We start from the raw sequence: 26347 nt of genomic DNA, 5'->3' as shown, positions 1-26347 counted from the left end.
AAATATATATATACATATATAAGGTACAGAAAGTTGTATCACATTCTATTTAAATCATCCCTTATCTTGCCTTTTATCTACGTTAATGTCAGCTGATTAGAGATATCGTGTTATTTATAGATACAGTATCATTCAATAAAACAAAATTGTATGTAATCACAAGCAGCCGCTACTGTTCTCCAAAGTGTTTCACATCTATGTACACGTGCGTCAACATCCAATGACTTCTTTCTTTCTCTTTTTTTTTCAGCGAAATCCTAACTCACAATCTAAACTCTTGGATCTCCTGAAAAATCAACCCTATAATCTGGACACGTACCCTAGCTACATCCCTGTCGGTCCACACACGATCCACAATCACGTGATTCAACCTCGAACCCGAACATGAACTTTTCAACGTTCGCCAGGGGTTGTCAGCATCCCCACGGTGCAACCACTGCTCCTCACCCAGCTCGAGGCGGGATAAGAGGGCGAATGGGTGAGAGCTAGGGGTGGACTGAGGGTGCGCGCGGTGAGATCAGTTGCGCGGAAGAGGCTAACGCCCAGCTGCCCGACAGATCGCGGGTTCGTACGTTCGCGATAACATTCTCGACCGCTAACATCCGCCTAATCCGATTGTTAACCGCCTCGAAGGAGTCGGATAAGATCGATCAGATGTGTCTGTATTCTTGTGTTGTCTGTCCCTTTTATACTTAGCCCTTCGTCTCATCCAACAGTTCAACGAATTGGAGCCCCCGTTAATTCCCATCACCAGATGTAAAATCTCGCGTAAGTCATCGATACGCGCGATACGATGACCTTCTGCTCCATCGTATTTATGGGTGACAACGAACGATACTTGCTTGGTTCGAGGTTGAGGGTAACACTCGAGTGTTGTACGGAAACGAAATGTGATTGTGTAATGGTACGGTCGAACGAGGAACGAGTGCATTTTGAATACTGGTGAGGTGGACCTTGTCCCTTGGATTTTAAAGCGTAAGTAGAGGGATGTTATTCATTCGATAAACGGGGTGAGTGAAAACATACCGGCCTCCCTTGCTCCTAGCATGTGCATCGGTAACACTCGTTGCTCCTGTTGCATGCTTTTAACGAGCAATTAGCCTGTGCGACCTCAAAGCCTTTAACTTCCCTTGCTTTTGGAACCTTTCAAACGCCTGCACAGAACGAAGCTATTTTAACATCAATTCACACCCTTAAATTGTATAAAACCCGTAACGCGATCAACAAAATTTGTTACATATCAACAACATATACTATATCTCATTTTTATGCATTAATAATATCGATGTCGATGAAACTAAAAAACTGGATCTAAATATATATTTTTTTTTAATGTTTTCCTCTCCTTCGTCGCTAGTTCTTTGTAATTATCTTTATGCAGAACACAGATTCCAGCGTTAAAGAAAATCCAAAGAGAAAAAACTTATTCTTCAGAAGCATTCCCCGAAGATGTGGTCTGCAGCGACCAGCTTCACCGTTTTCGTTCATCTGACCTTAATCGGAGGTTCAACGACAGCCGAGGTGTTATGCGGTGATCGCTTAACGGCGCCAAGGGGTGTGATCCAGACCCCAAACTTCCCCCGGTCTTTTCCCGTGCCAATCAAGTGTCGCTGGGTGATCGATGTCTCCGATATCCCAGCAACGAACAGCTCGATCGTCGTCTACCTGACGCAGGTCTACGTGTTCAAGGGGCTGAGCTTCACCGAGTACGCGTACTACGAGTCCGAGAGCATGAATTTTGGCGCCACCCTGATAAAAGAGATAACCGAGGGGAACGTGTTCGAACACAAATTGTTCAGAACGTTCCGTACGTTTCTGGTGATCGAGTTCGAGCTCGATCGGCTCGAGGGCAATCACGTGCGCGTTCTGAACAATTTGCTGGACGTGTACGGGTTCAATGTCACGTATCAGATGACCGACGACGTGCCAAATTCGGATTCCTGCTCCGTCCAACATTGCTCCTACACCGGGGACTGTCTCGTCTCTGGGGATTATACGTGAGTGTCGTAACATCTGCTCTCCGCTTTCGATCACCACCTTTTAAAGCCTCTTTTTAGAATACTGTTACGTCCGATATTACCTAGAATAATATATACCAGGCAAAAATATCCAGTTTGATTATCCGTTGAACCATAGAGGTAATATTCCAACTGTTGTAATCTGTGACGTTGATAATGCATTGATTTTAATATACTTGACAATGGAAAATTGTGTAACGTACTTGTAAATTTTACATATAACATTCTGCCAGAGCATACAACGCACCTCGATGGATCAACACCCTAAGACACAAACACGTTGCAGTTTACTTTCGAGTAGCAAGAGGATCCGTTGTATTTGTCCCAGCGGCCTCCTCGGCATTCATTAAATGCGTATTATCCTACTGCACACGGGATCCTCTCGGAACCTAATTGAGCCGCTTTAACATTCGCTCGGATTATCGTCCCTGTTTGCTCTCGTACAAGCTCGCATGAGCGCCGCTTTCACGTTGGACGACCCATTTCTTCCCGAAGCACGTTCGTTCCAACGTCCTAAAAAAAAATGCCAAACAAAAGGAAGTCAATGCTCAGAAAAAAATTCCTTTAACGGGCAAAGTATAAAGAAGCGCGTCGTAAATATTCCATTCTAATCTCGTTATCGTTTCGAGTGGTATCCTTGTCACGTGGCGAATTTGAGAGGAAAGAAATAATCATGTCAAACAGAATGGGTGGGAAATTGGATTAAACCAAGGGGTTATCGTGGCGAATAATGTCGGAAAATTTCCAGCGGGAAAGGCAAACAGAACAGGGGGATGGTTCCGTGCGATATCATATCAGCTCATGAATCATTAATGAACCCCGTGTCCCCTGACAATTTGAGTTGTACCCGCGGATCTCCCTCTTTCCGAGGACTTGTTATATACGAATAACGAGGACTGCCATTTGTTTGCTTGTAGGAGCTTCTGGTGTAACTGCTTCGAGGGTTTCAGTGGTAAGAACTGCAACGAGGGACCCCTCTGCTTCGACGATAGGAAGAATCCCGTTTGTCAACATGGAGGCACCTGCAAGTACGGAGATAATATCAGAAAGAATTCTACGATTATTCTTTGAATGTTCAGATCTTTAGAGAGATCGTGTAATTACAAAGAATAGCAATTTCAACGAACCATAATCTTTCCATTATCGTTATCGCAAAATTTCGCTTAACTCTCGAGGAGCGTAAAATCAAGAAAACCAATTAAAAGATAAACGTGAGATGATCAAACGAATTACGTTAGCATCGCCGATTTTTTTCAAACTGAAAAAGCAAACTTGCCTGATCTTCTTTATAAAACTCCTCCCTGTTCTACGAATAATGGTCGAAGGGCAATTGACGAGGTCATTATCAACTGTTCCAGTCAAATTGGAGCAGAAGCGATGACCTGCGACTGTGCCGATGGCTACGTTGGTCGCAACTGCGAGATACACCTTTTGGACACCGTCGATGGTGGTAGGATTCCCTTAACTATTATTATAGCAGGGCTCTCTCATAAAAATGATCAACTGTACAGACTCTGCAAAGTTATTATGACTCAAGAAAATCAAATTCATCGTCTAGAATTATAAAATGCTAATATGATAACTAGACCGCGAAGCTTTTATGCAAATGCATACTTTTATTAGCACAATTAACGGAACAGAGTCTAAGCGTACAGTTGTTATACGCTATAAATACATAATGTGTATTTTACTTTAGATATCGCGTATATTTTTCTCACGTTATGTGTCTTCTCCAATATTTGGGAATTTAAACTTTCCATAGGTGCATAGAGTGCACATTCTGGAGTCTAGCAATAGTAAATACTCTTGATCACATTGCACAGAGATACAGAATATGTTTAATCGCGTTATATGAAACTTAGTAGACACGCTGTACTTGCCCGCGCACATCCGCGGATAGCAATCCGATGAGTCATCACGGTTCGCATCGGAATAAAGCAGCGTGAATCATTCACGCGAGCTCACGAGGTCAATGTTTGTTCCCAGAATGTGGAATCGAGAATTGCATAATGCAGTGCCCTTACGAGGAGGAGGAACAGCAACCGTGCACGTGCAAGAACGGCACGAAAATTTACAATAGTAAGTCTATTTTCCCTATTCTCGAAAAACCAGAGAATATCCCTAGAAAACTGATGTGATCCGTGGTAATTCGCTTGCAGATCGATCGAGGTACGAGAGCACGATCAAACTGTCGAACGTGACGTTCCTGAGGACCGGTCTGATCGCGCAACACGGCAGTCTGGAGTCGTACGTCGGCAAACAGGTGAGTCAGGAATGCCTGAGAGAGGAATGCGTCTGGTGGAGCAATGAGGGAAGATTAATATGAAAATTACCATCGAACCAGAGCTGTTCGCCTGTTTGACCGATTGTAAGACAGGCTTCATTCAATTTTCGCCTATCAATATTAAAGAGATCGGATGGCATATCTATCATCCGCAGCGTTTAACGCGGATTGATGATGCGATAATGTTGCTCAATAACGAGCTATAACGTTATATTTAACTTTTATACTATACTGTTTCGTCTCGTGAACAGCTCTGTTATGGATCATAAGAAATGCTATTATGAAGAATCGCACGTGCGCGAATCATGCTAACAATACACGCGAGACAATCGCGGCGTTGTTCTTTCGCAATTTTAACGCCTGCCATAAATCGGACCGGCAGGCTGTTTACGGTCAGAAACATGCGCCACGATATGACGAGCGTGATGCACATCTCGCTTGCAATTATTTAATCACGCGATCGATTTGCGCGAGTTCTAGCAATCTGCAGATACGTGTACACGTTTCATCGCGCTATTTAGTCGCAACTATGTGCTCGCGTTGCGCAACACGTCTAGAGTAACATAATCTAATCGAAGGGACAATTCCACGAGACTACAATGGGAGTCACTTGCATCCTGTCTAAAAATAATGATACATATAATAACTAGAACAATAGCAGATGGTCAATGTTAAATGTTAGCCGCAGAACTCCCAGACGTTGCACCTATCGTAACCGTAGTTCTCTTTCCGAACATTCTCTGGCAACGAGTACCGTTTACAGATTCTCAATCGTTTCCTCAGATCTCCCGTTAAACCGTGTCTTCCAGGATCCCCAAGGTAAATCCTCGATCCGTTTCGTCGCGCCTCCTCGAGCCACGGAATTAAAACACCAGCGATTTCTTCGTCGTACAGCATGTCTCCAATAAATATAACGTCGATGAGCTTGTCTGGTGGTCTTCGAAGCAGATTCTCGTCGGATACTTCAATGTCCACGTGGTTCAAGGCCGCGTTCATGGATATGGCTGTGCAAGCGACTGGAATCAGACAAACAGAATTTGAAAGAGGACCATTACGCGAATTTATTTACGAAAGGAAATAATAACTTCTGTACATCCAATTAACGGGCGCATAGATGGTGATTATACACGATTCCAAGAATACGTAGCATAGCTCGCAATCGCGTTTACATAATAGGTTGCACGATTTCCACCGATGCTTTCATTGATGCTTTTAACCGGGGCATTCGTCAATTTAAGTAGCGAGAATTCTCAATAGAGTCACTCGGGCCGATCGTGATACGATTACTAATAAGCGCGAAAATATAACGTGTCTGTTAGTGGTCGCTTTTGTCTAGGATAAGATAAAAGAAATTGTGGCGTCGATATGGAGGTGTAAGTATCTCGAGTGCTCGCGAAGAGCCGATTGCGTAACATTAATGAAAATCGATGCAACACGGTGAAAGTGAACCATTGTAGAAGCCGTCGAAATGTGGCAAAAGCGGGTCTCTCCTTCTTCTAGAGATCCTCGGTCGACCTCGCGTCCTCTTCAGTAATTTAGTCCCCTCTGTTACGCAACCGTGCGATTTTTCTCTTCCTTCTTAGACTTTCCTGCAAAAACACGATCTGCACATCTGTTATCAGCATGAGTTTGCAACCACGTGAGGCGCTAGTGGAGATAGCGCGTATGTTGCGACGTAATATCGATGCGTCAGCGTAGCCCGATCGGCGCACGAAGGGACCATTTGGAATGCTGTGGACGTAGAACTCAGAAATGGGCAGCCTTTCACTGACGCACGAGCACCCAAACGCTTGGCGTTCGTGCCTCTCGTGAAATGGGGAATACCGTGCGACCTGACCCACATTACGGACGTTCTTGGTAACCGTCCACGACACGGCTTCCGATTATTTATACAACCATCCGAGAGAAAATGGACCATTTTAATATTTCGCGAGAAAGTTAGTCGATCTCTTGCACTCTCGGTGCTAATGATGCATTCCGTGGAAAGTTGTGAAAGGCCGCGGAAAATAATTAAGGAAATATTCTATGTATCTAAAATATACGACACAAGTGACCTTTACCTCATAGGAAATGTGGCGAATTCCGCGTATAGCAGTGCGAATACCAGACTAGTACATTATTATCGATCAGCATTCCCAGAGGTGGGTAGGCGAAAAATGCTAATACAGTCAACGGAAAACGTGGTAAGAGTCAAAGCGTCGGTTCTTCGAAGCTGCTTCAATTAATTACTATTACGTGTTGATATTTGTTTGGCATCAAAGATCATTGGTCCCGTTAGTAAAATCAAAAGATAATTTAACGCGGAGGAAAGTAGTTGACCTTGCGAACTCCCTTGACGTTCCACTTGTTGGAAAACCTGAACGTGCTCTCCTTCTTCTCTTATCAATGTTTTGCAGTTTCACATCTCTGTTTTTTGTGTTATTAGGTCGCAATAACACTTCCGTTGATCGAGATAAATCGATTCTCGCTTCTAATTAATTTCTGCGAATCAAAATGCATTCCACTTCGATTTATCTATCGTATGTTCAACGAATTAAAGTGTATTTTTCATTCTGTTCGAAGTAAATCGTATACTTATATCTATGTTGTTCCGCTCTGTTCGCATAATTGCGAAAGATAATCGTTTTCTTCTTTCCTGTTTCTCAATGACATCTCTATTTATAGCACGCAGCTCTATTATCAAGCGGACGTAAGCATGCAACTCCGTATCGATCATTCAGAAATCCGGCGGCCGAATTCGAATGTTCCGTCGCTCTGGACAGGTATACCTGTATATACCACACGTGACGTCAATTCTACCAGCCAGGTTTTCATTTTTTTCCCTTTTGCTCTCCCTGGTATTTCCACCGACTCGCCCTACTCGTTTTATCAGTCTCAGGCGCAATGCACTCCGGTTCTTCCCGGACGCAGCCGTTCCTCTTTCCTCGTGCAAATATCCCGAGAAACCTCCATGCTGTACGAGATAATAATTCCCCCTGCGAGCGTGTATGCAAGTGGAATGCCTGTGAATCACTGTCCCTAACGATAATCGCGTTTTAACGCGGCTGAAAACGAACCGAGAGGAAATGTATGAAACGTGCATGAAACGAGCCAAGCATTCCTTTTCACGTGTCGCTCGTGAATAGCGGAGCGGTTTTTTTACCATGCAAACTGCTTCCCCCGCCCAGGCATAACGAGAAACTATCGTTGCCAGAAGCGGTTTTTCATCGATTCCTCGTCTACGTCCCTGCTACTTAATTATCGATTTCCGATCCGCACTCTGCTCTGACGCGTTCAATCGTATTCTATGAAACTGTGGAATATTATTCGCATTCAAATTCCTCGCCCCTGACAAATGAGATATGATTGCATAATTGTACAGTTCTTTTGCTCGAGATTAATGCAAGTTGCGTTTTTAAACGTGCGAACCTTCATCGATATCGTTGGCGACAACTCTCCTGGCGCCAATGAGTTTCGCTGCAATCGCTGTGGCTCCGCATCCAGCTCCAACATCTACAATCTTTTCTGAAGAGGAAACAAGTTCCCTCGCCTCGTCCAGTACGAATCTAGTAAGCGCCTGTCCACCTGGCCAATATATGGACCAGAATGGTTCCGAAAATACTCTCCTTTTCATCTCCTCCCCCTCTTCAGAAACTTGTTCGAACGGCGCATTGTACAGCTCGCAGCTGGGAGTTAAAAGACACAGCTGGACCTCTGGCGTCATATGGTTCCTGGTAACCTCCGTGTGCTCGAAAATGGCACGAGCCACCTCTGGTTTGCGTTTAAGAATTCCATCAATGACCTTTTCGTGGTCGATGCTCGTGGAATTCCTCGAAGCTCTTCTCTCGCAGCTTGCGCGGAAGGTAAAAAACGGTGGTTCATTCTTGATCGTCCAACAGCCTGTACAGAATGTTATTCCCCCTGTTTATCAGAAAGCTTTTGTTTGTGGAAATTGAAAAAATATCTTGCTTACAGATGGAGGTTTTTATTATTTACTTTTATATTGTAAAAGCAATCTTAGGGATTACGGGGAATGATAAGTGTTATATACCTTCCCAGAACGATATCGCGAATATCTATCTGTTCTAAAAAAGAAATCTATATTTTCTGTTTCTTCGCGGAAGCGATAAAATTGCTCGAATCATTCTCCTTGTAAGGAAGAATCGTTGATTACGGCAATCGTTAACTCTATTGCGACACGATTGGCATCGTCTTGCGAAATTCTAAAATTCGTCCAAGAAACAATTTTAATATTTCAAAATTCCAATTAATACTCAATCGACGATATTTAAAAGTATAAAGTGAAGGCATTACGTACGATAGAGTGCATCGAAAAGGAAGGTAAACGATTAAAAACAATGTTTGGTAGTTGGAGAGGTGAAGGACGCTTCAAGGTCGTTAATTATTCCGTACAATCGAACCACGTACAGAATGGAGAAGTCATCCTGCTGTTCCACACGCGCGCAAAGCGTGACATTTCAATAAAATTCTGCCCCCGATCCGTGCATCGTCCACGACGATCTTTCTGGGATAATTATGCGTTCGTTTCGTAGCGTTTAATTTGCCAGATATTTTTAGTACCGCGTCGTACCAAGAATCGACCAGTTCTTAGACTATTTCAATGCTGTAGCCTCGCTTTCTTGCCTTAGCAGTTTGGGATTCCCACTGGTTGCACACGCACGCGCAATGCCAATGCGCTCGTCTGCTTCGATGCTCTTTCTCTGAAAACAAACAAATGTTCGATTCAGATTGCGAAACGAATTTCGAAGATTTCGAGGGCACGATCTTGTTGGGCCTGCTGAAAATAGCGAATTCGTCCCGCGACGACCATCGCGAAACGTAACTACCGATCGGGTTGGTTATATAACCCGTCAACTCTTCAGTCAACGGAATTAAAGCCGTTACGCGCGATCGATTTAATTTTAGCGCGTACAAGCCCGTTTTGTGGGGGTGTATATTCGTATAGAAAAGGATTAGAGGAATAGAGCCACGGCCGCTGTAATATGTAAACATGGGGGACAAGAGAAACGAGGGACAATGTACGGACAAAAGAGATGCGAGAAGAGGGGGGGCGGTGGTGGACAGACCGAAGCAGATGCGAGATATCGACTTTCCGTAATTCCCTCCTGGCAGATCCCCTATCCACGGGTAGATTTCCACCTGAATTATCAGCAAAACTGTTCAATTGCAATAATGATGAAACTGGAGAGAAAATGCTTGGCTGTTTGCATCATGCATGTTTGATATGAAGCACGTGCCATCGATCGGGAAACCCTGTCGCGGGAAATGGATGCGAACCTGTTAGCCAAACAATCGTCCCATGGTGTCCATCGATTCAAACAGTTTACGCGCGATAACGCTACGGGGACGCTCGTTACATCCATTATGCAAAATAGGAATAAACATTGCGAAGATAAAACTTCGACGATACCACGTCGCGTACCAAGAAAACGCTTTATCATTCAACAATCGTGAGATCCCTATCTCTCCCTCTATCTGTCCTTGCTTCTCCAACGGCACGATTATGTCCAATATATAGAGGCGACGTTTCCAGCGGTCGGAAGTTCCATGTCCAGCCAAGTTCCTGAAACGAGGCTCTGTTTTACACGACTGTTACAATGTATTTACCTATGCGACGTGTACACGGCTACTTCACTGTGTATAGTGGAAAAACATCTCTCGCGGGCATCGTCGCGCGGTAAACTTTGTTTCAGGATCGAAAGATCGAACGCTGTGGGAAATTTACCAGGATGAGAAACAATGATTCGAGGATAAATGAGAGAATGGAAAATTTGTTTCTAAAATGAACATCCTAACGCGGTATTCCCACGCCCGTTTCCCCATTAAAGAGATTATAAATAACATGCGAGAGATTACCGCGAAACTTTCGGCCTTTGCGTTACTTCGTTTCCTGGTAAAAGCTTTCCTGATAAAAGCTCTGTCGTGTGTACACAGACTCGGTAGGGTTTATCTGGAATACCCGTGGATATATAGCGCAGTAGCGCGAGGGTGGGGGTAACGGATATATAAAACGACGCGTGCCGGCTCCGAGGTCACTCGTTAATCGAAGCCCAACGGAGGTGCTCTGCGCCGGTACCGTGGATCATTGACGATCGTGAAAGTTTTCTCATCGTTGCGTAACGACGACTTGTGCGCGCTGAAAGAAGCGAAACGAGCGCAATTCAGTGAATCGAGTGGATTAACGGCGACAGTGCGTACCACTCTGGAAATACCACGTTGGAAACTGGCGATCAAACGCGAGAAAATTCCAACGTTCAGTGAAGTGTGCAAACGAGGGGTGCTAAGAAATAGTAAGCCTAGAAGCGACAAGGAGCGGATACTCACGGATATGACACGCTGCCAAAATCTTCAGGCGTACGCGTCTGCTGGGATTACAGACAGGTATGAGATTTTCACCTTCCTCGCGGGTCACGTTTCGAGGGCGACACGTGACGCGCCACTGATCCTCACGAGGTATTCAACCACGTTGCGGCGGTCCGCGTTGCGACTATATCGAGAATCGCTTGTGAAACTTTTCGACTTCCGTGATACATCGTGAACGTTCGATCTCTCGATCAGGCGCGATGGATTCAAAACTAGATGCTTGTACGTATCGAAGTAAAGTATTGTCTTCGAAAAATGTAGCACGTCGCAAGCCTTCTCTTCGTCGTTGAATACCCTCTAATTGTACGGATCTATTCTACGGGAATGAATGAAATTATTTGAATATTGGAATATTTATTCGAATTGGTTTTTAGTGGAAAGTTATGGACCGAGCAAAAGGAGATGCCTAGATGCCCTAGAGGGACGATAACTTGCGGTATGTTACCAACGTTACGAGCCTTAGCGTCCAAGGAGTGCGAGAACAGCCAAGGGACCATCTGTCTCGTCCCTGACACCGATATGGATTCCGCTAGCCACCTACAAATGATTCTCCTGGAGGCATACTGTCGCGAGACTGGGATCAAAGTATTGAGAGTACCTACGGAGAGGATCCGGGACCATCTCTGCCCAGGAAGCGGCGATTTATCCTGCGTACTAATCTCCAACGACGATCCATATTTCCTCGAGTCACCAGAGTGAATATGGCGCGTGCTTATTTTACAAGAATTGAGTTTTTTTGACTGAAACCAGTCACGCGATTTCGTATCAAGTTTTGAACGTTGTGACTCGAACGTTGAAGTTCGGAGGAAGAGACGTTGGGCCGTTCAACGGAACGGAGAGGGAGATATTTTAAACGATTTCGTCGGTTGCGTCTCGTATTGCGGGAAAATGGACGCAACTGAGCGCAAAGAAATCGAGTACGAATGAGATTAGCGGTCTCAAGATAAGGCGGAGATTAATATGGAGTGGATTCAACCACCGACGAGCACTCCTCGTCGAAAGGACATGAAGTTAAACGATAATCGTGCAGATATATGTACACGTATACATATGTTTGTACATGCGTGTATATATGCGGACAACCATTACGATCTAATTGTTGAACATATCTGGAAGATTAAATAATTATTTTGTAATTGTTGAATTTGAATGGAGTACGTCATTGTTATGACCTGATGATTGTTTTATATAATATATAAACGTGTTATATATACCACACGAGATTGTTGCTTTTATTTATATTCCTGTAATTCCTTCTCTGATATCCTCTCTTGAGATAGTTGTCCACTGTGTCTTTAACGTGTCTTAAACTTTTCCGCAGCTTGCAAAGTATTTAAGGAATTCTAATATTTCGTCCATGGAGGATTTACAAATCCTGAGCGTGACGTGAGTAGGTACATTAGACAAACAAAGAATTTAGTTATATACTCGCCAAGATCTTTCTGCTGAAAAAAAAGATCATCCAACGATAGATTATCGAGAAAATCCGATTGAAATGGTTCTTATCGTTCACGTATACGTTACATAGGCCATCGTCGGAAATCACTTTCCATTTTTTCGGAAATTCGGAGGATGGAGACAAAATTCGGGAATCCCTCAACAGATTGGTCCAACGTCGACGACTCAGCGAAATTTCCCTCGAGTCGACTCACTTTACCTTTCAACAGAAGCCTGCCCTTAAATTGCAGGTACGTATCATCGATCTCTGCTGCCTGATATCCTTCAAAAAATTTTATTGGGTCTCAATCGCCTCTTCAGAGTCTCAAATTGAATCAAGGAAACGAACACGACGTTCACTTGGGGGATCAGTTCATTCTCTCTTGTATTGCTCAGGGCAGTGGCATAAATTTCACCTGGTACAAGGACAATATGCCAGTGAATACGAATAAAGCCACCAGGTAAAGGAGCAATTATTAAGTGTTACATGAAAAGTTTCTAGCACCTTTCATTCTTTGAAAACCACTCTAATCTTCGTTACTTAGGGAAATTTGGTATAGACACCTACCCAATGACGGTTCTGACCTGCACACATCTTTGTTAACGATAGAAAAAGCAACTCTGCTCGATGCGGGTCAATACACTTGCCAAATAGTCGATTGGGGTGTGCAACAATGTAAAAGCATCTATGTAGATGTGAGGGATGAACCGGATGTGAAGGTGATGCCGATGAGCGCTACCATAGACAAGGTGATTCTATGAATCCATCCTTTAAGGCAGTGTTTTATCCTTCTCAAATCGTACCGAGGCTAAGAACATGAATTTAAATAAACACTTTCATAAATTGCCCTTTGTTTTAGGGAACCAACATACAATTAACGTGTATGACGCCTAATATGCCTAATATAGGCATAGGGTTCGGTTGGACGAAGAATAGAGCTCTGTTGAAGTTAGAACCCGGCAGCGAAGTCTGGGAAGACCTGTACCCAGCTGGAAGCATACTAAAAATCACAAATGCACAGGTATACTGTTCAGCCAATAGTGAAGTCTGAGATGAAGTTTTTTTCGCACGTTGCTGTGTTGTATTTTCAGAAATCTGCAATATATACCTGTAACGTAGCGGACAAATCTATGTCCGTTCGCGTGGAGGTTGTGAATCGAACATTAATACCAATTTGCCCGCGAGGGAAGTCCTGGGGTTTGCTTTGGCCGGACACTGCTCCTGGATCCGAAGCTCTATTAGAATGTCCACAGCATTTTGTGGGCAAGAAGGTCTCAAGGCTGTGCTCGATGAAAGATGCCACAACACCAGAGTGGCAAACGCCTGATTTCTCCTCTTGTTTATACGAACCGCTAGTCTTGCAGTATAACCAGTTCAAAAGCTTAACGTTAGGATACCAGAACACCACTGGTTCTGAAATCATCATGGTCTTCTGGGATATCCTATCTTCACGTGGCTTACCTCTTTATCCTGGCGAAGGAGATCGTATTTTGAGCATCCTAGCGGAAATAGGACATTACCAGCGTAATATAGACCCATCTGATTTGTATATCTCTACGGAGGCTCTGATACGGATAATTAATCGAATATTAAGCGACGAGAATTCGATTTTAAGTCAACAGGTAAAAAATTCAATTTGATTTGAAAGTAATGTAAAAAATAGATACGTAATTTTATAATTTCCAGAAAGTTCTGCTGCTTCTTCAAATCACGCAACGTAGCCTGGTGTACTGGTCCAAGCTAGCTACCAATCCTTACAAGCATTTATCTCTTTCTTCCTTGGTGCTCGATGTCCAAGATCTGCAACAACACAATGGAGACAGTATTACTCATTCTCTCCAGATCCCTATAGATGACTCCATGTATACACTATTCATCGAATAACATTATGTTCGTTTAATTACGTTACTAATGTTACTTATCATGTCTAGGTATCCAAATTGGTACGAAGATAAAACGGCGATACGCTTATGGAAAAAACGTCAGCGTGGTGTAAAATCTGGCAGTACACTAAACGCAATCATAGTCGTTTACAAGAATATATCCCAATTCCTGCCAGCGACGTATGTCAAGGAACTCGAGTAAGTGTTCGCAGTACTAAAATCCATAATTTGATGTTTCAACTATTCGATATAATTTGACCAAGCGATGGGACGGACTTGGAATTCCGTATCAACTCGCGAGTAATCATGGTGGCAGTACCGTCGTTCAGCCTGGACAAATATAACAAAATTTGGGTAGACCTGCAGCTGAGACACGTGCAGAACCAGTCAAATTCATGGAATGTGTCCTGTGGCTTTATGGACAGCGCAGGCACCTGGGATCTGAACAGCTGCATCGCCAACACCTTGCCAGGTGACGCTTCAACCCATTGTCTGTGCCCTAATACTGGGACCTTTGCTGTTTTCCTAACAGCACGTGCTGTGAGAGTGAGTATAGGTGAAACTGTCATGAATACTTGGCTTTAAATTATGAGATGATCAGGATCCTCCTCAGGTAGTGCTCGCAAAGAAAGAACAGACCACGTTCATCGTGATATTCGGATGCGGTAGCTGTTTGGCGCAATGTCTCCTGTCCTTTTTGATCCTAGCGTCGTTCTGGTGGAAAAATCGAAGCTGGTTGAACTTTCTGAAACTTCAATGCTGCGGTGCTTTAATTGGAGCGATGGCTGTTTTCATTTACGCTGTGCATAATGACTTACCAGAGGTAATTGGAGTGTGTATTAACTCTGGAAGCATTTAATAGCAGTGATTTCTTTATTTCAGAGTTCCTTTGCGATCGTAGCGATAAGCTTGGAAGCCTTTCTTCTCGTTGGTATGTCGGCACCAATATCAGAAGCTCTGATTATTTACGCTGGATTAGCTCAAGTTAGATCTGGACAGCACTTCCAGCCTACGGTTATCGCAGTCATTACTGGTTTGAATAAATATTTGGAAAAAAGCGAGTGATAGTTTAATGGACCTTTTCCTCAATTTTTTCTGTCTGATGCAGGTGTTCCAGTCTTGGCCGTGTTAAGTACAGAACTGACGCACAAGAGCACTGGTTGGAGGCACGAATCGTGGTGGTTACTGTTCGGCAGTGGTGTCTACAACATATTCGTTACTTGCGCAACGATGATGTTTCTTATATTTCTACTATTATATTTAGGCATTTTGCACAAGGCTCATACTCTTGTCGAGGAGAACGTTATGAAGAAGGAAGCCATAGAGAATAGGTATAGCTGAAAAGCTTGTGCAATTAAGGAATAATCGGAACTAGAAAATTTGAAAAGTACTTTCTTTCAGATTACGAATGCTACATCGAGCTGCCATAGTCATTTGCGGCGTAATCGCAATGGAAGCCTCCTCTATCTTCTACATAAACTCCACCTCCATCATTTTCCATTACATATTCGCTTCCCTTTCGTCCGTCTTAGTAAGTCGACGTATACTTATTATTTAAAATAATTACAGAAACCCAGTGTTTAACGATGACTTTCACAAATTCAGGGCTTCGTCATAGTAATGGTCTACATCTTGAACGGTGAATTAGCCATCGTCGAACTGATGCTCAGAAAGTTGAGATGGAAGCAGGATACAGAGGAGGAAATAACATCCGAGCCAATTAAAGGTATACCCGTAGAACAGTTTGATTAGCTTTGTTCGGCGCAAACGATGCTCGAATTGTATCTCTCTGCTTCAATGGGGTGTAAGGCTTCTCGCCACGACACTGCGTGAAGCAGCGAGTCGCATCTGCATCCAGTCGCGGAGGAACCTACAATAAACCATCGATTAGAATACGCTTCATAGTCTAACAAAATAAAATGAATTACCAGTGTGTTCAAAGAGTGGTGCTGAAGTGGAGAACGACACTGCCCCGCCACCGTCGTCCTTAAGTATCGGGGAATCGTACTTAGAAGTCCGCGGGATAGCGGCGGGCATAGATATGCGCGAGTTCGTGAACGAGTCCTCGTCTTCGTACTCGAAACCCTCCGTCCCTGTCACCGGCAGATTCTTGCCAGAGATCCGGATCGACCACTCGGACGATATAAACCTGGAAAATTACAACACCAGCCCGCGAAAGTACCAAGAAGCCATCGCGTTCGACAGCGTGTTCTCCCCGCGGCCGCAGCACTGCGTGAACGAGCCGTACGGCCCTGGCGAGTGCTGTAGTTTCCTTGAATTTGGTAAATACCGTGAACCCCAAGGGCAGCTGTTCATATCGCATAATCCGTCGCAGGAGAGCTCGGCGAAAGTTCTTTGCAGCGCTGACGTCGAGTCACGTCTAAGTGGGATGCCAGACGTGACTTTGGCCGTGAAGAACGAGGTCGAACTGCTGTCCACGACAGAGCTGAAGAGCCGTGAGCACGTGAACGCCATACCCGACATCGCCAACACCACGGAACGGAAACAACCTGACGGAGAAGAAAAGGCACCTGAAATAGTAATAACAAATTGTGAGGCTACAGCTAGTGGTATGCTGGATCGTATCGCACACGACTTAGACTATCTCCTGAATCGTACCCACTCCGCGGATGGAACTTAAGTCTAATCACAGTTTCAGAGGCGCTGATTGACCTCTCAAAGCTATTGAGAGACATTTACCCATTATGATGTTTAATGGATAGTTGTATAGTTTATGGTGTTTACCAAATGCTTGGAAAAAATTCAATTGGCTCAAGAATACATTGTAATTTAGTGTTATTCAGGGTAAATTATTGGTACTCAGGGGACATCCCTATTCTGTTTTTATTATTATAGTATAGAGACGTTGAATAATTATACGTTACATGTGATATACGTATTATTGATTGTCTAAGGGCATCGTATAGAGGCGATGGAAAGTTGTGAAGTTAGTTTTTCTACCAAATTTCTCCTTTGCTTTCTTTCAAAATTGTGGAAACTATAAAAGTGGAATGAGTTGAATTGTAACATGCAATTTTATCGAACATGCGAGTTCAAACGAATAAACAGACAACGGTGCACTTTTTAAATAAAAACTTATTATTATCTTCATTTATAATATTGTTTCAACGTTATGTTCTCATCGTGTAACAAAGACCTAGCGTTGTAAGAATATTACATTACGCTTTCAGCGTTCAGCTAAACAAGATTGGATGATATACACAATCTCTCCCTCTCTCTCGTTCTACTCCTCTTTATTTTTTGCAAACATTTATACGCTCTCTCATCTATCTTATTAAGATGTCTCTAAAAACAGGACGTTTTTTCATTACACTCCATCCATTAAAAAGTGTTTTACATCGAAGACAATTCGTGTTTCTTCTTCTGCTATATAAAGTTGTACGAATAAATTTTTTATAGAACACACCCATCTCAAAGTGTTATACCTTTCCCCCTATACTTTTAATACTCGTTTCGTTTCTGTTTGTCAATGCTGGCTGTGGAGCACAAACGTGTACATGGGGTAGAATTAAATGATCATAAACTGATCAGGAAGACAGGAGCGAAAAGTTTCAATGAACGAAAAACAAATTTCAGGCAGTGGAATTCCGAGTTATAGTATTTATTTATCACTGTCATCGCGCGTACAGCCCTTTTCGATAATATCCACGATTCAGTCGTCGTCGCACTTTCTTTTTTCTGTTTTTTTCCTTTTTTTTTATATAATTTGAATTATAAAGCTATACATTCAATTTTTAGTTTGATAATCTACTTACATACTTAAGATCGAAGTTTATGTTGTTGGTAATAGTTGTTGTTGTTGTTGCTTTGTTTACTTATTTTTTTTTTTTCCGTTTTGCCTTTTTTTACCGCTAGTAATGGTTAGTCGTTTGCTTAGTGAAATGCGTCACTGAAAATTTTATATATATATTTTTTTTCTTTTTTACTGAGGTACGAAATCGGAGCAGTAATCTCTTGGCCAAGCACGTGTTATAAATGCAAAAAGATATAATAAGGTCGGTGTTAGATTGTTAGCACTCGAATATACCTATATGACTAGTTTTCTGTGTCAACAGATTTTCTTAAAAATATAAATTATTTACAAGGATTTCAGCTAATTTTATGGAGATTTAATAGCCTTGGTTGAATCACATCAATAATACCGAAGTATAGGAGGGCCGTGGCTGTATCCGATTGCTATTAAAAAAAGAACAAAAATAAGGACAAGTAAAATGTGTATTTGAGTGACTGTTGTATTACGTTCCATTCCACGAACGTTATACGCGCTACCACTCTTCTCATCTTTATCTTCTTAATTAATTAAAAGTTAATCCTCTCTTTTATTTCATTTTAGTTAAATCAGTAAAAAAAGACCATATCTTCTTTGATTAGGGACGAATCGCAGTACACGTTTAATACCATAAGTGAAGCAAGAGTGCGGAGTTCCATAATCTCTTATTCTTTTTCTGTTATCATCTTTCTCGCATTGCTGTACATTTATTCCTCTTCTTATTCCTCTTTTTTACTCTGTATCAATTTATATGTATATATATATATATGTATGTATATATATAAAATAAATTTCTATAATATACTTCGTCGCTTCACCACAGAAAGTAATTTCCTTTTCATTCAATTATATCTTCAATTGTTACTTCAAATAATTCGTTCAAGTTCACCGTCGAATTCAAACACTCGCTAGAGAAATGCCCTTTATTATTCCAGCCTAATAACAGGTGACTACGATTATCCATGATAATTAGACGCAATTCAGTACTCGTTACACATTCGCATTTGCCTTAACAGTATAATCAACTGAAATAGTATAGCGCGTCCTTTACTCTTATTTAATTAAATTTATTCAGTGCGTATATATCCTAGCTCTCGAAACTACCTTATGATTTAATTAAAAAAAAAAAAAAAAAAAAAAAAAAAAAAAAACAAAAAGTGTTGACCTTTTAATCGAATTAAATTTTGTATATATATCGAACATGTGAAACAGTTCGTAAAGAAAATACGCTCGAATCTACCGTGTTCAACATTCTTTTAGCCTAGCGCTTTAGCCACGGCACCCTTTTTCCTCTTTTTTTTTCTATTTTTTCTTCCCATTTTTCCTTTTAGTCATTTAATTCCATTTTTTTTTCTTCCTGTTTTACTTAAATATAAAAATACATAGCCAGTCTATACATAGAGCGTGCAAAGTGGCACAGTGAACTGAGTTACCAGATATCCTGGATGGTTAACTACCGCTCTCAGCGTTCGACGGTGGTTCCGTTTCATCGTGATTTCTGCTCGTATTACACGACACGGGGAGACCTGAGGTTTTTGGCAGCGGGTTAGTTATTACACTATCACTATTAGATGTTGTCGCATTATACATAGAATTATCAAAATGTTGCAAACATGGAAACTCCGGGCCAGGCAACAGTAACGTAGTCTGGGTGGGAAGATTGGTTAACGATACCATTCCTGGCGTCATCATTTGCTTGTTAAAGCAACTCCTTAATGCCTCTTCGATTAAATTTGCTATTTTATCACGATCGTTCTGTAACAAGCAATAACGTCTTGAAACCCCTTCCCTTAACCCAGGCCTGTCCAAGTAGGGTCCTCGTAATTAAGAGCAACTTTGGCCACTCGCGAACAAGGCTGAGAAAGCGGAGCTAAGAACGAAAGCCATAAAATAGCGGGAATAGCCATAAAACGGCGTTGCTTCGTTAAATCCCGCGGGCAATCGGGAATCGACAATAGGCTCTTCCTCTTTTGGAAGTGTGGCTTCAATGCTCATCGCTGTTTCCGCTCTACGCTCTTCAGAAACACTCGAACGAGCGAGAGCTTGGACAGGCCTATTGTAACCATTTCAATGCCACGCAGTTTTAACGCGATCACGTTCTTCGACTCATTAGCACTATTGCCATAAAAGGCGTGGCACTAAAATAGTTAGAAATCTGTTGTTTAAGTATCCAATAGAATAATCACCTCGTTAATAAATCCAAAATGTACAAGTTCCTGTGCAAGAAGCATCGAAGTATCTAATTGACTCACAGGACACGTCAATTGCCTATTCATTTTGTCATCCATTCGTAACAATATTGTCATCTATAAAATGCAGTCAGTATAAAAAATACAAACCGACAGTTTGACCACCGACATTAGGTATAACTAATTGCATTGCTGTATTACACTCACAAGTAATTCACAACTTTCTTCCCTAGGCTTAACGTTACACATCATATTAACTACTCTTCGAGATTCCACGTCTACCGGTTCTGGTGTGACTGATTTCACCGACTCGGTAACCTCTGGCGATATCGCCCTAGGTCGAACGGGTGGTGGTAGTTTCGCCATAAATGCTGTCAGCGGATATATACCGTATCTGTCGAGTCAGAAAATCATCGATATTGTTACCGTATAAATGTCCACAATTTCGAAACGAACACCCGGATCAATGCGTATTTACATATGTATTCGTTGTACAATAATCTTAACATACTTTACATCTTCGACGAACTTTTCTAACTTTTCCGTTACGGGAATATCACTTAATCGAATTTGCTGCGTTGGTCGGCCTTGATACTTAATTTCCGCGACTACCGTATCAGGCCCGTATAACCTTTGCAATACTTCGTCCGTTATCGTCTCTGAAATGTTGGCTGAAAACAAGTAAGAAAAGTCTCATCATCGATTTCTAAACATCCTCCGATTTAAATGTTCTATTCTGAGTTCAACGAATGTCTCTTTATCTCTCTGAATTTGCTAGAAAACGCTGCAATGCAGCAATAAGAATATTATTGAACTTACTAGCTGAATTAACCAAGGCATGAGCAGCGAGTAATTTCAACGAGTGCACTTCGAATAAGACAGGATGAAATAGGAGCTCCCTCGCGCTTGGTCTACTCAGTGGGTCTACTTGAAGACATTTACGGATGAAATCTTTCTGCTGAGAATCGTCTAGCGATTCTATGGTCTTCCGTACATTTTCGTCAGTCACGATCGTGCCGGTATCACCATTCCCCTGAATTTCTAACGCGGCCATTTCCAGTGCGCACATACCAAATGAATAAATATCAATGGCAGGGGTTACGGAATCTGAAAGACAAAATATGGGATAATCGAAAGCAAAATATATAATTACGTACAGCAAAATCATGATAACTTGATATGTACGCTTACTTCCATATTCAGGCGCCACAAAGTGCATGTTCTTCATGTTTGCTCTACACGTTTTAACATGATGATGAATCGCATCAGGAGCCACTGTAATGAAAAAAAAGCATACCATTATTCTTTAAAGATTTATTCCAAGTAAACACTCTCTCACAAAATATATATATATACTTGCATGAAAGTATTTAACAAGCAATGCGTTAAAAAACTTTCTTTACGGAGTAGCAGGAATTCATTGGTTTTTTGTTCTGTAAATACGGATAAAAAATAGTTATGGAAATGTAACATTATTATTCTTTTCTTTCTAATCGAATACCAGCTACTTCCGTGGGTAACAAGTAAATTGTTAAATCGCTAGAAAAATTGTGGTGTAACTGAAAAATTATCCTATGAATAACTTGAGCCCTCATACAGTTAATAATTTTCGCATATACATACATATGCACGAAAGTGCCTCTGGAAGGGGCAAACATATAGCGTATAAATGTAGGACAACTGAAACACAAGCAACCAATCGGAACTAATTATGCACGATATGTTTTTAGATTATTGTTCGCATTCTATAAAGGAAAAAAAAAAATAAAAAATAAAAACAGAAGTGAGAGAGACACTTTCATCGAGCATGGTGAAATTTTGTTTGCCTTTCTTTGGGAGGGATTTGTTTTATTGATGAACAAGAGTTACAAAGGAAATTAGTTAGAGTACAATGAAAAATGCGTGCGCTAAATGATGACACAAAAGGACTAAGAGACATTACAGACTCTTTAACCTTCCTCGTTATTACAAATTCATTGTTTTAAGGGATGATCAAGTGCAATGCAATGATATATGGACAATGTATTAAACCTGAAATAAATCTTGAATATTTCTTATGTATCACTCTATCAATAATTAAGATGTAGATATAAAAAATATATATATATATGTATATGTACACATACATAAATGGGAATGTTTACCTCATTATGCCTAAATTACTTAGCTGGCGATAGTCGATGATTATCTGCCAAATGTATATTCTTCAAATTCATCACTTTTCTCACAATTTACACCAGAATTGAAGTATCGTCGTTATCAGTTCACTTTTATCCTCTGGATAGGCGAAAGTACGATTGTACTTCCTCTCTCTTCGAAGACTTTGCTGTGTTTTTTTCATTATCTAGATTAGCCTATCTGCTACAATTAAAAATGAGGACTCAAGTTACTCCTAATATGTAGAAAACATTTTATACACAATCTTTCTAACAGATTTATTTTATTAATAGGCAGGACAAATAGTATTTATGTACATATAGAAAAAAAAAGCCAAATAGATAGATAGATAGATAGATAGATAGAATGAGACAGAGAGAAAGAGAGAGGAAGAGAGAGAGAGAGAAAGAGTATCGCTATGTAAACGTAGTAACAACGATAAACGAACTGTTTTGTTTAAACTAATCTGGCTAAAATAGAAGGATTATCAGAGATATTCAACAGAAGTATAGCATTTCATTGTTCTCATATCATATACGTGTGTACATGTAATTAAATCTTTAAAAATTAATTGAAAAGAAAATATTTTATCATTTTCTGTTGTACTGTTAATCTCATTGTTCAATTGAAATTCAATAAAATTATAACATGGAGTAAAACTTTTTTCACAATATATAACTGTATCACACCCACTTTCACACATTTTATTATGACTTATAATAAAGCATTCGTATATTATATTTACATATGTATCGATTAGTCTCACTATTAAGTAACACGCGATGTATATTGTGCATTACGCATTGAATAGAAATTAATAGGGTAATTGTATAAAACATATTTATTACTGTCGATTGGCTTATCGTACGAGTGCCGAGGAGACAATCACAGTAATGGCAATATACGTACTTTGCTTGTACCCCATGTAAGAACAAAATAAATACCAGTTAGCTCACAGTAGTTACTTTTAATATCACTGGTCGGTTGATTTAATAATCCTATATTGTGATATATAGTTTTCTTCCATGAAAATTATGAGAAAGAAAACTATTAGCCTCTCATACATAGTCCTGTGAATAAAAAAAGGGAAGCGCCTTGCAAACTCCTATTCCAAGATATGCTAAATAATTTCATTTACGGATAAATGCTCTCTTGATTACCTACTAGCAGCTACATGATTTCGATACTTGTTACCAGAGCGTTTCAATGTACAAAGTACAGGAACATTAAGACGGTACTTTGTTCGATACAAAAGTATGCCCCATAGAATAGAAAAATTTTTATACTTTGCGATGTAACTACTTACCTGAGCCAATTTTTACAAGTCCATTATGTTGAATAAATATAGTGTCACAAGTGAGATTTCCATGAATAATGGGAGGTGAACAGGAATGCAAATAACTGCAAAGAAGCTAAGATTAACATATAGGTAATAGAAATATGAGGAAAGATACAGAAATATTATAGTCATACAAGAATTATAATAAGTATACGCAATGAATCATGTTACCTCAACGCAGAAAGTATTTGAGTACACCAACGTTTCCATGCTTGCAGGGGTAATTTTTTCACATTACGCTTTGTTCTTTTTAGGAACTGTTTCAAAGATCCAGAGGACATATATTCAGTTATAAATATGACCTAGCGAAGTAACAATTCAAAGTATAAGCAACAATTGAAAATCGAGATCGACCCATAAGTACTTAAGCTTTTAGAAGAAACAACTTACCCGAGGTTTATCATTATGAGTATCTGTCCAATACCTATGAAATTTAACAATATTCGGATGTTCTAACTGTGTAAGATTTTCAAATACGAGTTGTATCTTTTCCTCTTGTGCTTTGAAGTTCTTTCTCTCAGAAAATTGCACCTCATTCCAAACAACTTCAACACCTTCTTCTGTATCCATTGCCAAATAGGCACAGTCGATTCCTGGTACATCACGTTGTTCTACCTAAATAACAAACAACATTATTTACGACAATATTTCATCTTATTTATGTAACTATCTACACAACTAATTTCTTACACTAATTACACAAAATACAGAAAGTTAGTCTATTTACATGTTTTGTGTATAAGTACATATTAAATTATTTATTTACAATGTACACGAGTTATACAGGGTAAAAATAAAATCACGCTATTAATACACTCAAGGGGTCTATGAATACAGAGAGAGTGACAGAATACATTATTGCAATCATCCATTTTAAAATTACTTAAAGCATAATTCAGACAATTTCATGCCTATTTGCCATTACATCAATGTGACCTTGTAAGAAATTTAAGTAGGGGAAGTAATTCAAGGCAGGGACTGTCATTAGACGATACATGTCAACAGTATAGGCTACGTTCTAACAAAGTATACAAAACTCCTTCTATATTTGTACCATATCTTTCAGATGATACGTAATACGCAGAGTGCGTAAAACAGAAGAGATAGCCTATTTTCTTTAAATAGACATACCTCCATTTCAGTGACTTCATTTTCACTGCTTCTGGCTGCTCCGAAGGTAGAGCCTTCGGCTAACGTGGACTTGGAACCTACATATACCTAACATAAAATAATAGTTATTGAACAAAAAATATAGATAAAAGGTTTCCTTTACTTTTCTTTTTTTTTTTTTTTTTTTTCTTAGATTACTGTACTTTTCGCAAAAGAATTTCAATTTATCAGGCGAAACAATGATGGAGAATGATTAAATGAAATAGTCGACGATCCAACTATGCCAATTTATTTTTAGGATGAAATATGAAAGAGACCGCTGTTGGTAAAAGCTTAGTGCCAAGAAGCTGTTGGAGAACAATCTATAAATGTAAATTCAGACATGGTTAATACTTATAGAAAGTTTTGGAAAGCTTGCTTCTTCTTAAGTTCTTCAAAAATAAACTCTCGACAAGCTTAAACATATTTTACGTATAATACATTCGAAACATCGACAATTCCTGTACAAATACACGTAATACGGATCAGCATTTAGGTGAATAACAACATTCAGACTTCTTCCGTTAATCTTTAAAGCAAAGATCCAATTAGGCAAGATCGTTACGCAAGATTACGAGGCAATATCTCTCATATTCCCTGCGACAATATTCAACACGTACACCTTCTTATCGTCGACCACATTAATACACAGAATGCGTCAAAATAAATCCGAACTTCTTGACACAAGAATAGATCCTCGCGTTAAACCATATCCAGGTCCCAATATTATAGAGACTGTCCGTTCATCGCAAAATGTATACAAACATCCCAAAACGATCTACCCAGATGAGAAGCGGAACGCGTTAGATTAAAAGCTATATCCACCGTTCTCTTCCTGGCTCGATGCGGCACGATGGTAATTACGACAACGAGTAACACATAAACCAAATGTTCACGTATGTATCAACCAGCAATGAATCCCAACTGTGTGGACGAACGAGATATAAACAAATAGGTGAGTGTGTCGTGACGAGAGGTGGAGGATAGTATAAAAAAAAAAAAAAAAATTAAAAAAAAGGTATTAAAAAAAAAAAAAAAAAAAAAAAAAAACAGACATACCTCTTCCCGGCGTTTGAGCCACCGCCCGCAGGGGCTCTCCTCCAGGATTTCACTCTCATCTTCCGAATCTTCACCACTTTCCCGCGGTGACTTGTGCTCTGGGTCCGTGCTGGATCGACTCCCGGGCATCACACACGCGATTAGTTGAAGGGGCAGCACCGAACAGAGCGCAACGCGGCCAAACTCATCGGTGGTGATACTCTCTCGTATCGAGTTTACTTCAATATCGCATCTGTCCCACTGGCTGCGCACTACTGGCGAAACGTATCAGAAAGAGTATCCGCGGTAGTCCGTGGCGGTGTACGCGGTGCCTTCTAAGCACAGCGGGCACTCACAGTGACACATGCAGCGACAACCCGTTCCAAGGGAACCCGAGCTGCGATATTTCTGATGTTACGCGGTCACGCGCACGGATCGACGCTTTTCGGTTCCCCTCAGGACTCGGCCGGTGTATCGGGCATCGCGCGGGCCACCAGCAAATCGCACTGTCAAAATAAAACCTCTGTTATGAGCGAAATAGCTTCGATGTGACACACACTCGAGTATTCATTTTCGCTCTGTCTTCGGTCACGTTCGCCCAGTATGGCGATTAGCGTGTTACCGCACCCTTTTCGGGCCAATAACAGCGACACCTGTCGGCGGACGACCTGATTTCGATCTACCATTCGAGAGAGGACG

The 26347-nt window shown here is 41.0% G+C and overlaps 4 protein-coding genes and 1 long non-coding RNA gene across 7 annotated transcripts; 2 read left to right on the top strand and 3 right to left on the bottom strand.

Moving 5' to 3' along the window:
* The first annotated feature begins 14 nt into the window (after nt 1-14).
* LOC143426987 (uncharacterized) lies at nt 15-17408 on the top strand. 2 transcript variants are annotated; one of them, XM_076900766.1, is made up of 21 exons: nt 15-975; nt 1435-1997; nt 2936-3046; nt 3377-3468; nt 4005-4097; nt 4178-4281; nt 11987-12051; nt 12194-12353; nt 12424-12563; nt 12648-12852; nt 12963-13124; nt 13195-13725; nt 13790-13965; nt 14035-14184; nt 14250-14532; nt 14600-14809; nt 14869-15019; nt 15095-15317; nt 15388-15517; nt 15592-15712; nt 15918-17408. In XM_076900766.1, exons 2-21 carry the CDS (start codon nt 1450-1452, stop codon nt 16625-16627), a joined length of 4365 nt encoding a protein of 1454 aa, XP_076756881.1. In that variant the 5' UTR covers nt 15-975; nt 1435-1449; the 3' UTR covers nt 16628-17408. The 2 variants fall into 2 exon arrangements, with proteins under 2 accessions (XP_076756881.1, XP_076756880.1); XM_076900765.1 differs by having other exon boundaries at nt 14588-14809.
* LOC143426996 (electron transfer flavoprotein beta subunit lysine methyltransferase-like) lies at nt 4492-8143 on the bottom strand. Its single transcript, XM_076900782.1, has 3 exons — nt 7711-8143; nt 5009-5318; nt 4492-4923 (listed from the first exon to the last, which is right to left on the bottom strand). Exons 1-3 carry the CDS (start codon nt 8003-8005, stop codon nt 4830-4832), a joined length of 699 nt encoding a protein of 232 aa, XP_076756897.1. The 5' UTR covers nt 8006-8143; the 3' UTR covers nt 4492-4829.
* Nucleotides 10395-11440, top strand: LOC143426997 (uncharacterized). Its single transcript, XM_076900784.1, has 2 exons — nt 10395-10683; nt 11040-11440. Exons 1-2 carry the CDS (start codon nt 10631-10633, stop codon nt 11362-11364), a joined length of 378 nt encoding a protein of 125 aa, XP_076756899.1. The 5' UTR covers nt 10395-10630; the 3' UTR covers nt 11365-11440.
* On the bottom strand, nt 11911-12742 carry LOC143426998 (uncharacterized). Its single transcript, XR_013102233.1, has 3 exons — nt 12608-12742; nt 12190-12518; nt 11911-12110 (listed from the first exon to the last, which is right to left on the bottom strand). It is a non-coding gene; the product is annotated as an uncharacterized LOC143426998 (long non-coding RNA).
* Madm (MLF1-adaptor molecule) lies at nt 17065-26308 on the bottom strand. Of its 2 annotated transcripts, XM_076900775.1 has the most exons (12): nt 25670-26308; nt 24593-24679; nt 23852-24076; nt 23633-23763; nt 23429-23523; nt 21157-21240; nt 20785-21072; nt 20477-20636; nt 20173-20359; nt 19963-20082; nt 19210-19531; nt 17065-17896 (listed from the first exon to the last, which is right to left on the bottom strand). In XM_076900775.1, exons 1-11 carry the CDS (start codon nt 25796-25798, stop codon nt 19226-19228), a joined length of 1812 nt encoding a protein of 603 aa, XP_076756890.1. In that variant the 5' UTR covers nt 25799-26308; the 3' UTR covers nt 17065-17896; nt 19210-19225. The 2 variants fall into 2 exon arrangements, with proteins under 2 accessions (XP_076756890.1, XP_076756889.1); XM_076900774.1 differs by having other exon boundaries at nt 17065-19531.
* Between the last annotated feature and the right edge of the window lie 39 nt (nt 26309-26347).

This window comes from Xylocopa sonorina, chromosome 9 (genome assembly GCF_050948175.1).
Source record: "Xylocopa sonorina isolate GNS202 chromosome 9, iyXylSono1_principal, whole genome shotgun sequence".
In the NCBI taxonomy this organism is placed as follows: Eukaryota; Metazoa; Arthropoda; class Insecta; order Hymenoptera; family Apidae; genus Xylocopa; species Xylocopa sonorina.
This window is presented reverse-complemented; position numbering and strand designations above follow the sequence as displayed.